Source organism: Schistocerca nitens, chromosome 3 (genome assembly GCF_023898315.1).
Source record: "Schistocerca nitens isolate TAMUIC-IGC-003100 chromosome 3, iqSchNite1.1, whole genome shotgun sequence".
NCBI classification, from domain to species: domain Eukaryota; kingdom Metazoa; phylum Arthropoda; class Insecta; order Orthoptera; family Acrididae; genus Schistocerca; species Schistocerca nitens.
In genome coordinates, this window is record NC_064616.1 from 559,811,475 (window position 1) to 559,824,806 (window position 13,332).

The window sequence follows — 13,332 nt, forward strand, 5'->3', positions numbered from 1 at the left end:
TATCTTGAGTCACATTCCACCGCCTGATATCTGACAGAAGAGTGCACTACTAAATGAATACTAGAAGATGTTGATAACCCCAACCTTCCAGTACTGAATGACGTAGTCCCACTGTAGGGAAAAATATTATGATCAAGACATTCCACTCTTATGACAGCCAGGATTCTTACTGAAAATGACTCAATAGCATCCATGGACAAAATGCTGTTGGCAACAAAACTGTCCTCCATAGTGCCTGACACTGTCTGCATCTAGGAACAGCCCCCCAAGATTTAACCAGCTTAGGATGATTTGGACCACTCTGAAACACATCACAATGGGCAGAGGAAGATATGCAGACACTCTCCAAAACTAAGGCAAATCTTCATCACCATATTGTGACTGTGGTGATGAATGACAGACAGTTGCTCATGTTGTCAACATGTCCCACAAGTACCTACAATGGTCCTTTCAAAGATTTCCTGACAGTGACAAGTGGTGTGATAAACTATATAGGGTGATCAAAAATTCCCATAACGCACTTCTACAACTTGTACAGGGGGGGGGGGGGGGGGAGTACATAATATTTTGAATAGGAAACCATGTCCGGAGACATCATCCAACAATGCTACAGAATGTCGAAGTTGTGCCAGCATCTGTAAATGTATGTATATACAGGGTTATACTATGATGATGTTACAAACTTTCTGGAATGATGGAGAAGGATAAATGTATAAATTTCAGTTAATGGTCCTTGACCCAGAAACGAATGAGTCGAAATTAATAATTGAAAACTGTTCTGATAACTCCCACAGTAGAATACATATACTGGTACTGTTGTTACAAAGATTATAGAGTAGGCAACTTTCTGGGGGGGGGGGGGGGGGTGTATGGACCAAAACAAGGAAAAAATGTCCAATAAATATGGGCTCTAAAATGCATACCTGAGGAGCTATGAACACTTGTTCACCTTCACAACTGTGAAACACACCTCCTCTCTTGAACAAACGCTCATAGCTCTTAAGGTATGTGTGATTTCCCAATTCAAAATATTATGTAATCATTCCCCTCTACAAGTCCTAGAACTTTGTATAAAAGATCTTGATATTCACCTACAGCTATTGTCATTTGTGTTATATTATGCTGGAGAGTTGTATTGAAGTGCTGATACACGGTAATTTATTTATCTTTGTATAAAATCTAGTAATGTATACCATACAATAAATAAATGAAATATATCAAGTATGTCAGAAGTGGTCTTTCCTCATAATAACTGTTAACTAACACATGTACAACTGTAAAATACAGCTACACACTACTCCAGTTTTAAAGGATGATACATGTATTACAAATGTCTTACATAGCTATTGCTAATCTTTTCAATATATCTGTTCCAAGTACACTATCCAATCAAATGTATCCTGACACCTATTAGAAGGCATTAATAGGGTGTTCCACCTTCACCTTTATGATGGCTTGAACTCTCTTGGGTGGGGACAAATTCAATGAGGTGTCTGAATGACTGTGGAGGAATGGATGTCCATTCCACCTCAAGAGCTAAAACTAGAGAAGGTAGTCATGCTGAAAACTAGGCCTGGAGTGTAGTCAGTGTTCTAACTCATCTCAAAAGTGTTACACTGGGCTCAGATTGGGAATCTGGGTAGGCCAGTCCACTACAGGAATGTTATTGTCCACCTCACACATGCTGCTTTATGACAAGGTGCACTGCCACGTTCATACAAACAATTGTCATCTCTGAACAGCTCCTCTACTGTACACAGTACACTGCCAGTCACAGTCAGGCTCTAGTGCTCAGAGGCAGTAGCCATGTGAATGTAAGTTGTTGTTGTTGTGTGAATGCGTAAGAGAAAGGACTTTGTCTGAAAGCTTGAATATTTCTACTTTTTTTATGACTCAACACTTCCTCTATGTGGTGAGTGGTAGTCTATCCTTTCTGTATTGTTGTTTTTCAATAAAATGAGTTTGTCAGGTTAAGAACATCGTTAGTGAGAGTATTTATTAGCATTAAAAAAAAACATATACTACTCACCAACAAATTAAAGGAAAGCTTGAATTTCTGAAATATATCTACAAATTCAGCTTCTGGTGGAGGCTTTGCCCTCATTGTCAGCATACCATCACCCAGATCTTTCTTCTTTGACTTGCGAGTCCTGTTGTTTACAGAGAAATGAAATAGATAATGTATTTGCATTATGTGAGTAGAATCTGCAATTACCACTGATCAGTACACCTGACATTATTTTGTTATTAAAAAATAGTGCTCATTCCAATTTTATATACGGTAAATATAGAAAATGTGTATGACATTATCAAATGACAGTTATTTTACATCTAAAAGACACAATTTTAAAATATATTATAATGCCACCAATCTCTGGAAGCCTACAGTTGAGTGGGTGCATTAATGTGGCCCAGGAAGAGGGAGTGGAGGCAAAATGAGAATATAGCACTAAAAATAATGCAAGCAGCAAGATATTTTCCCACTTTTAGTGGAGACATGGACATGGGTCATTCATACCTGGTATTACTGGAAAAAGAAAGACATGGTAAATCGGGTTGGATATAAAATGACATCTGATTATGGCACACAAAAGAATCTTTGAGTGTACTCAAGGCACTCAAACATCTTACATGTATCATTGCTTCACTACTAGTTCCTATAATAGGATAAATGTCAAATACAAAGAAGCAGCAACTAAAAGCAGACCTACGCATCATTTCTCTCACAGAACACTGTTATCTCACCACCTTTAGTAATAACACACATACATAAGAATACAAATAACACACTTTATTCGCTGAAACTCACTCTTCAGTATTACAATTCAATAGCAACTCACTCTTCAGTATTACAATCCAATAGCAACTAACAATTATGTGCCATACAGTCACCTCTAGAGGTTGCAAAGAGAAATTATGTATGCATAGTCTCATAACTGTTGTAAATCTCAAATGTAATTATGCACAATAAATATGATTTTGTGTTGAGTAACGCATGAATTCACAAAATGGTAATACAATATAATACACAGTCAGATTTAGTTTTCTCAGGTATAATGTACGCGCATTTACCTGCGCCTGCGCTCCAGTTCTCGTGAGGCAGCAGCTGCATGTTGAAGCCTTGCAATGAATTTTTCAATATCATCAAAACAGTGATTAAGTATTGTAACATCACGTTCATACTTTTCACTTGATGTTGAACTTGAATCATCATTCAGCGGCATATCATCACGTTGAGGATACATCCCTGATGCTAATTCTGCATGTGGGACACCACGTGATTCTGATTCTGAAAAATTAAATATTCTAACTGAACCCATTACTACATTAATGTGGAGTGTTGCTTTTTAGATTTAAATCATGACACTTGTCAATAGTAAGCAAGCAATTTCTGACACAGTATCTCATACCAATTCTAAATCTCTCCTATTTGGATGTAAACACATAATACACATAATAATTAATCAATCCTGCATTTCAGTAAATTCAGTGGGTGAAAGATCACACTAAGAAACTAGGCATAATATAAGATTCACAACTTAATCATTAAAATTGTAACTAACATCTTTATTGACTGATTATCTTCAACTGCTTTCCAGAGCAAAGTCCATGTCTTATATTAGATATGTTATTAGAAAGTCATGCTGGAAAAATATCTGCAACCAAACTAGTATAGACCCTGGAACAAACTACAACATAATTAGTGACACATTAATGCCAGACAAGGACCAGGAAATCAATTATTAGACTACTGAAGAAATTATAGTAGTTTAAATAAACAGGAAAGAGGATAAAATGAATCTTACATCTCTTGAGAAATCTTATTAAGTTTATTAAGATTTACTGAAGGAAGATTAACATAATTGTTAACCTTTAAATCTGTTTTTACAATCATGATCCAAGCTTGTGTTCCATTCCTAATCTACATCTATGCCTACATACGTACTCCACAAGCCACCGTACCTTGCATGGCGGTGGGTACCTTATACCACTACTAGTGATTTCCTTTCCTGTACCACTCACAAATGGAGCAAGGGAAAATCAACAGTCAGTATGACTGCATATTAGCCCTAATTTCTCCTATATTGTCGTCAAGGTCCTTACAAAAATGTATGTTGGCCACAGTAGAATGATTCTGCGGTTGGCTTCAAATGCCAGGTTTCTAAATTTTCTCAACAGTGTTTTGCAAAAAGAAATCTTCCCCCCATGGCTTCCCATTTGTGTTCACAAAGCATCTCCATCATACCTGCAAGCTGATCAAACCTACTGGTAACAAATCTAGCAGCATTTCTTTGAATTTCTTCAATATCTTTCTTTAGTCTGGCCTGGTGGGCATCTCACACACTCAAGCAGTATTCAAGAATGGATTGCACCAGTGTTCTACACACTGTCTCCTTTATAGATGAGCTATATTTTCCTAAAAGTCTCCCAATTAATCAAAGTTGATCATTTGCCTTCTCTACCACCATCCTTACGTGCTCGTTCCATTTCATATCACCCTGTAACATTATGATTACATACTGTATTTAATCAATGCAACTGTGTCAAGCAGTACACTACTAATGCTGTATTCAAACATTACAAGACTGTTTTTCCACCTCATCTGCATAAACTTACATTTCTTTTTTAACATTTAGAGCAAGTTGCCATTGATCACACCAACTAAAAATTTTATCTTCAGTCATTTTTGAACCTCCTGCAGTCACTCAATGACAATATCTTCACATACACCACAACATCATCAGCAAACAGCCAAAGACTGCTGCTCTCCCTGTCCATCATATCATTTATGTATATAGAGACTAAGAGCAGTCCTATCTCATTTCCGTGGGGCACTCCTGGTGATACTCTTGTCTCTGATGAACACTTGCTGTTGAGGACATTATACTGAGTTCTATTACTTAAGAAGTCTTACAGCCACTCATGTATCTGGGAACTTATTCCATATGCTCATACCTTCATTAGCAGTCTGCAATGGGGCACTGTGCCAAATGTTTTCTGGAAATATAGGAGTATGGAGTCTGCCAGTTGTCCATCCATGATTCATGGTACATCATGCAAGAAAAGGGCACACTGAGTTTCACATGAATGATGCTTTCTACATCTGTGCTGATCTGTGGACTGAAGCATTTCTGTCTTCAAGAAATTTATTATATTGAAACTCACAATATGCTCAAGAGTTCTGCAGCAAACTGATTTTCAGGACATTGGTCTGTAATTATGCAGGCCCATTCTTTTACCCTTCTTATAGATAGAAGTCACTTGCATGCTTTAACAGTCACTTGGGACTTTGTGCTTGGAGAGAGATATGCAATAAATGCAAGCTAAGTAGGGGGCCAATGCCACAGTGTACTCTCCAAAGTGGTATTCCATCTGGAACTGGCAACTTACTTCTTTTTAACTCTCAGTTGCTTCTTTACACCAGGGATGCCTATTACTATGTCTTCCATACAGGAATCTGTGTGACAGTCAAATAGTGGGATGTTTGTATGATCCTTCTATGTAAATGATTTCTTAAATCCAAAATTTAAGAATCCAGCTTTCCTTTTGCATTCTTCTATTTCGACACCATACTACTCAACAAGTGAATAGATGGAATCCTTCAACCCGCTTGGCAATTTTATGCAAAACAAGAATTTTCTCAGGTTCTCAACAAGCTCTTTCACAAAGCTATGATGGTGGAAGTTATATGCTTCATGCATTGATCTTGTTACAGACATACAAATTTCTAACCAACTTCTGCCTATCGACATTAGCATGTTCTTTTTTGAACTGAGAGTGCAATAACCTCTGCTTCCTCAGCATATTCCAAATTTGGTTATTAACCCACAGTGGATCATTTCTGTCCTTAATCCATTTACTCGGCACATATTTACCCATAGCGTGATTTACAATCAGTTTAAACTTTGTCCATAATTCTTTAATTGTTACAAAATTATGTCCGTTCATTGCCTGTCAGACACTAAAAACTGCTTATTTGCTCTATCCAGCATAAATGCTCTCCTAGCCTTCGTGACAGATTTATTAACTTTAGGAACCGTGACCACTATGATAACATCATGATCATTAATCCCTGTCTCTACATTCATACTCTCGATAAGGATAGGCCTGTTTGTAGCTACATGGTCTAAAATATTTCTATTGCATGTGGGTTGTGTAACTAGCTGTTCAAGAAAGTTTTTGGAAAATGCATTCAAAAGTACTCCACAAAACTGTCTGTTGTTATCACCTGCAATGAATTCATCGAAATCCCAGTCTACACTCAGTAGATTAAAGCCACTTCCAACTAATTTTGCACAATCTGGGTACTTCCACACTACTGAGAAAAGACTTTCTTTGAAAGATTCTACAACTGTTATGGTGGAATCGGGTGGCTGACAAAACATGTCATAATTAACTTGAGTTTGCTTAGGTCTATTACTCACATCCAAATAACTTTAAAGTCAGACTCAATTTCAACCATGACAGAAACACTATTTTTGTCGAGAGCAATGAACACTCACTTTCAATGGCATCCAGTCAGTCCTTTTGATAAATGTTCCATACCTCGCTAAATATTTTGGAGTTTTCTACTTTGGGTTTAAGCCAGATTTGAGTTCCAAGAATAATTTGAGCATGACAACTTTTCTGGAGGGCAGTTAAGTTCAGGAACTTTGTTACGAGTAGTTCAAAAATTTACTGTTAAAATTTTGAGAATCTAAGTGTCTTTACCTTGTACACAGTCTGATTTTGCTCTCTGCATATTGACTGATGAATGTTCATCAGAGAACCTCAAACGACTGCTTAGCCTAAAAAACCTCATGTGCACTCCACAAGTACTCTGCTATCTGACTAGCTGCATTCTTTTTGTGCTGCACACCTGACCTATCAAGGGGAGTCCTACAATTCTCCACCACATAATGAAGGTCTAGAAATCTGCAGCCAAAATCAATGGATCCTTTGGTTGAAACCCTCTCCCCACCCTCAGCTCCAAACCAAAGGACATCAATCAGTTCTAGGAACAATGTTGCAAATTGTGAGCTCTACTTGCACCCTGCATGCAAGGCCAGTAGTCTTCATCCAAATTGAAATTTCCTCAGAACCAAAGCAACAGATGTCACTGGTGCCAACATGAGCCACAACCTGCAGCCAACTGCATGTCGTACACTCTGTAGCTGCAGGAAGGGCCTCCTCCACATCTTGGATGATCCCTCCCAGCAGACATACACAGTGCACTTTGGTTTTCTTTCCAACCCTGGATGTTATTTTCCTAAAGGGGCTCCTTAATGCACCTAACAGTAAACTTCTATCCCTGTTTGGACCCTGTTGAATCAATTGCCACCTGTCCACTCAAAAGGTGAATGGATGACACCAGACGCGCAGTCTCCACACTGAGTTTCGGCCTTGGGCGACACGAACGCACTACAAATTGCCACTCAACCTGCGGAAAGTGCGGATCCCTGTGCCAGGTACATTGGAAGTTGCATTGGCAGCAGAGCATGAGGGCAAAACAAGTTGCACCTGAGGTGTGCCATGTGATGCACCAGATGCTCCATCAACCCAAGGCAGCAACCTGTGGATGGCTGAACATCTCCATCTTCAGCTGCTTGTGAACTGCAGCCAGCTCTTCCTGTGACCACGCCACGATCATGTCCATGTCCACACACACACACACACACACACACACACACACACACACACACACACACACACACACACACACACACAATATTCATCCAACTACTACCAATTTAAGAACTAAACAATAAAAACAAGAAAAATTAAATACACAACTTGCTGCTCTTCTGGTGTCACAAATGAAGGCTGGCTGCTGACTGCTGTGATCAACAGCCATTGACCTTTCAAAACAAATAATTAATGTGCTACAGATTGTACAAATATACACTATACAGATACTAATTCACAAGACTACTCCCTGACCTACAAAAATATGCAACGAATTTAAGAATTAAACTATGCATGCACACAAAAACATGCAAGGAATTTAAGGCTTAAACTATGAAAATTAGCAGAATAAGCTAAATATTTGACTTGATATTCTCCACATGAGTCACCAATGGAGACTGGCAACTGACCAATGTCTAACGATCTTGTTGAAGACAAAATGTTAAAACCTCATTTTCTTTCTTTACTTTCTTCTAATATCACAGAGCCCTGGAGTGTCTTCCAAACCTCTCCCTTCCCCTCTACCCTTCACATCTTCTGCCCCTCCCAGTCACAACCCTGATGTATTTTGACAATTATTAATTACTGATGTAGATAAGCAGTATGAAATATATTTATCAACTTTCTAGTTGCTATGGCATAAATATTTTGAGTTGTTACTTACGATGAGCTGCAGCATTGAAGACTGAAACCTGTTCCCTTACACTTATCCCGTTACTTGGTGGTTCTGGAGGGGGAGTTGCTGGTGGTGGTGGAATATGGCGAGACTGCCTTCCAGGAGGTATTTTTCCAACTCGTAGCATCTTCAAATCCTCAACTAGTTCTTGGGCTGACACTGTCTGGCACTACATCAACAATCAAAAGGCACATTATTCAGAGAGATACAATGACAATTAACATTTACTAATAACGAAATCTAAAATTTTTGGTAACTGAGCCATATTACTCTCTTCAATGCATAAACAGTAGTACTTTGTGAACATACAGTTACAAAACATCTAAAACAGACAATACAGATGGGAAAGACATACTAGGATGACTAAATGAAGTTATTACAACACAGAATGTGTACTGAAACCACCAATAGTGTCAACTCACTATTATATGAAATGAATGTGATGATATAGTGGTTATGACACAAAAGGAATAAAATTAAAACACCAAGCCAGCCATACTGACTCAGTCTTTCCATAATTTCTCAAAACCAATTTGGGCAAATGTCATGATGATCATGATCAATTCACCAACACTGTCTAATGAAGTTGCTGTTGTTCTGTAGTGGATCATCAAATTCTGACTGCCCTTCCTCTCTTCCTTCCTCCCTTTATACTACTACATTATGCTACCTGCATTCAGAACTTCTTAAAATAGCACAAGTCTTAAGAAACAAATTACATCCAACCTAAGCACATGAAAATCATGAGAATCATATAAATATGAATAAATACTATGATTTCAAAGGTGGGTACAGAGCTGCTGAATTCCCCCTCTATCAACTGCAAAAATATTATGTCCACTGTAATTCTAGCTTTGTAGGTCTTCCTTTTTTCCTGTCAACTGCCTTATAAGATCTTTCAATGTGGGGTAAAACCAGAAACTTAAAAATGTACAATAACAGCAACTAAATAGGCTGACTAAGTGAGGTGGTACAGTGTAAAAACATTGGATTCACATTTACAAGGATACCAGGTCAAACCTTTGTGCAACCATCCAGATTTAAGTTATCCATGCTTTGTATAAATTGCTTAAGGCAAATAAATGTTAGTTCCTTTGTAAAGACCTACCCATTTTCTTTCCCCATCTTTCTTTAAACTGACATTTTGCTCTACCTCTAATGGCTTCATCATCAATGGGACATTAAATCCTAATCTTCCTTTCTACAATAAAAAGCAGCCCTTAGGAACATTTCAGGAGATGCTATATTTCATTAGTAAGTACTGTCCTTTCATCAAGTAGACAGTCTCAAAATATTATCTTGGGCAACTGTTTATCAACGTGACACAATATCTGTAAAAATAACGTTCTGTACATCTACAGATTAAAAATAAGGCACTGCTGAACAAATGTGAAAGTCTTGTTTTCTCCCATTGCAGTACAATCAAGTGGCAGCGAGCTGAAGTTTTGTATATCCTGACATTTTCCTAAAATACTAATAGAGGAAAAAAGAGTAACAAAAACTGTATGAAAGTGGTAAAATATCATTTGAAATATTCCATTAACTGCAACCTAAATGTTGCAAAGGCAAAGAAATTGTAATTATGCAGGATTAAAATCCCAGATAAATTAACAAAACTGTGTAGAGGAGAAGCTTATTACCTAACTGCAGAAAAATACTTTATGTGGTTGAAAAATAAGATGTAAATGGCTATCACAAGAAAAATGAACAAACGTAAGTTTAATTATAAGTAAGTCAGGCAAATGAAGATCAAAAAAGGGAAAAACAGTTTGAAGAAGAAAGCAATAAATGATAGGAAATAAAAAATAGATAAATAAAGGTAAAAGGCAGATAGTTATGGAAAATATGTTGGGCCACTTTTCTAAGTGTGACAGGACTCCAAAGGTAAGTACTGAAATATGCAGGGTCTGCACGTAAGATAACAGGGAATTTGAAAATGTAGAGGTGGAACTGTCTGATGTAATGTCATGAATTAATACATTAAATAATACTAGATTTGTCATTTATAAACCCTTTATTCAATATGTGCCACCTCATCTAACAATATCATAATTTTCTGTGTTTCATTTTACTTACATTTTTTAAAAAATTTAAATACCTAAGAATCTATGAGGGGCATTCAATAAGTAAGGCAACACAATTTTTTCTGAAAGAAGATCAGTTTCATTCAGGATTCCACTAAACCATATTATTTCCCATTCTTCTGGCTAAAAAACTATATAATTCAATTTAATCTTCATTCAATGCAACGGATTTATATCACCTTACTTGGAGGGCCTGTAAGCCTGCAAGGTAGCACTTTACTGCTCAAAATCAGAGCAAACATCTTGCTGAATCGCTCGAACAGTCCACGGGTGTACTGCCGGTCCATAGTGTCCAATGGGCACAATATTTCGGTGATCAGACATGTTGCCATCATCAGGTGCACTGACGAACTGAGCTCCTGAGGGCAGGTGGCCGTATTAAATCCCCTCCCCTCACAAGGCATTCTCTCTGCGGTTCGTGCCCCCACGTCAGTGGTCACTGAGACGCTGGCTTCGGCATCTGTGGTGGGGTCGGTGTAATGGCCTCATCTGCCCTAGTCGCCCGTTTGTTTCCTTTGCTGCCCTGCTCAGGCTGTAGCCGCAATCTTGGTTGATAAGTCCATCCCTGGAACGAATTTCGATAACATCTCTAACAACGCTGACCCAGTATTTAGATGTCTGTGCGAAGACCCTGGTATGTTGATAGTCCATTTTGTGATTTTCAGACAAACAGTGCTCTGTGAGCGCCGACTTGTTGTGGTGACCAAGTCGAGTGTGCCTCTGATGTTCTCGGCAATGATCTGCAATGGTGCGCACTGTCTGTCCAATATGTCTTCCCACATTCACATGGAATCTGGTATATGCCAGCCTTCCGCAAACCAAGATAGTCTTTGTCACTTCCCAATAATGCTCATGTTTTATTTGCCGGGCAAAAGACAGTTCCTACTCAGTGTTTCCTCAATATTCATTCTATTTTCCCAATAGTGCACCAGTATATGCTATATAGGCAATGGCTATCTCTTTCTCCATGACTTCTTCCATCTCCACACGCTGTACTGTAGAAGTGGGGCGGAGAGCGCATCTGATCTGCCATTCCGAGTACCTGTTTTTCCGGAATACAGTTTTGAGGTGTCCCAGCTCTTGGGGCAGACTCTCTGCGTCAGAGATGGTGCGTGCCCTGTGGAGTTTGTCAGCGCACCTGACGATGGTGACATGTCTGATCACTGAAATATTGTGCCCATTGGACACTATGGACCAACAGTACACCCGTGGACTGTTCGAGCAAGAAATATGCCGGGAGAAACTGAAGAATCACATCTTGCTGCATCAATAACCTTGTCACCATCCAAATATTGCATCCCATGGAGTACATCCTCCATTGGGCCAATAAGATGGAAGTTGGAAGGTGCGAGATCCGGGCTGTAAAGTGGATGAGGTAGAGCAATCCAATGTAGTTTTGTAAACTCCTCTCAGGTGAGCAGACTTGTGAGAGTCCTTGCTTCGCGATGCAGAATGAGAAGTTCATTTGCATGTTTGTGCTGACAAACACACTGAATGCATTTCTTCAGTTTCTTGAGGGTAGCACAATATACTTCAGATTTGATCATTGCACCATGAATGAGGGCAGCAAACAGAACAAACCCTTCAGAGTCCTAAAGACCATCACCATGACTTTACTGGCTGACAGCGCAGTTTTGAACTTTTTCTTCTTTCTTGGTGTGGCACCACTCATGGATTGCCGTTTTGTTTTCTGGTTCAAAGTTATGAACCCATGTTTCATTGCCTGAGAAATTTTCAACAAAAAATTATCACAATCAGTCTCGTAACACACAAGCAATTCTGCACAGATTGTCCTTTGTTGCTCTCTAAGGTCTTCTGTTAGGTAGCAAGGAACCCCACAAGCACACACGTTCGAGCATCCCAACTGGTGGACGAGCATGTCAGCGCTACCAACAGAGACGTCCAGTTGAGCAGCTGTGTGCAGCCAGTCTGTACATGGGAGATCAGACAGGTTTCCATGATCTTGTTGCAATGATGACAGACACCTTGCCCAACAGCTCACCATCCTTTAGTTCACTGCTGGGTGTCCATAGACATTTTGCAAGGCCCTGGTTTTCCACCAAAAGAAACTCAACGACAGCTCTCTGCTGAGGCACCTCTGTTACAGACGCCATTTTGAAGACTATATATAGTGCCACTACCCATTGGAACTTCATTAAACTACACACACTGAAGCAGAAATATTCCAATACATTCCACAACAAATTCCGCATTTTTTCAACCAAAAATGGCCAAGGAAAATAATGTGTTGCATTACTTATTGATTGCCCCTTGTAAAAGAAACATATTCTGAGACTAGTCCATTCTGCAATCAGCCCTGATTGCTAAATTTGCACAAATTTATAAAAAACATTACTGGGTTCAATGAATCAAATTTCCTTAGGTTTCTAGCTGTGTCAAGTGATTAAAAATTTAAACACTTTTAGTATTGGTTAAAAACAGTCTTGGTTGCAATTTTAGTTTTTTTTATATTTTTCAACTACGCGTTTCGCCTTATTTAGGCATCTTCAGGTTGATCTTAATTTGGTATTTCTTAGAACAATCCTTTAGACAGTGTAGCCAAATGGCATTGTCGAATACATCAGGCCAACATTGCCTTCATTAAACTCAGTAAAAACTTTTCTAGATGGATGCGAGTGACTCCAAGACCTGCATAACATGTTCCCATTCACAGGAGGAGGAGGAGATTAGTGTTTAACGTCCCGTCGACAACGAGGTCATTAGAGACGGAGCGCAAGCTCGGGGGAGGGAAGGATGGGGAAGGAAATCGGCCGTGCCCTTTCAAAGGAACCATCCCGGCATTTGCCTGAAGCGATTTAGGGAAATCACGGAAAACCTAAATCAGGATGGCCGGAGACAGGATTGAACCGTCGTCCTCCCGAATGCGAGTCCAGTGTGCTAACCACT

General features: G+C 39.0%; 1 protein-coding gene across 4 annotated transcripts in view; it reads right to left on the reverse strand.

The window, feature by feature from the left end:
- The window catches only part of LOC126248465 (epidermal growth factor receptor kinase substrate 8-like protein 2), a 217,871-nt gene that overhangs the window by 61,764 nt on the left and 142,775 nt on the right, over window positions 1-13,332 (reverse strand). For all 4 annotated transcript variants that reach the window (XM_049949474.1, XM_049949471.1, XM_049949473.1 and 1 more), the window contains exons 6-8: window positions 8,330-8,510; window positions 3,073-3,289; window positions 2,030-2,150 (exon numbers count right to left, since the gene is read on the reverse strand). In XM_049949474.1, the coding sequence (XP_049805431.1) occupies window positions 2,030-2,150; window positions 3,073-3,289; window positions 8,330-8,510 (519 nt within the window). The remainder of the gene's footprint in view (window positions 1-2,029; window positions 2,151-3,072; window positions 3,290-8,329; window positions 8,511-13,332) is intronic.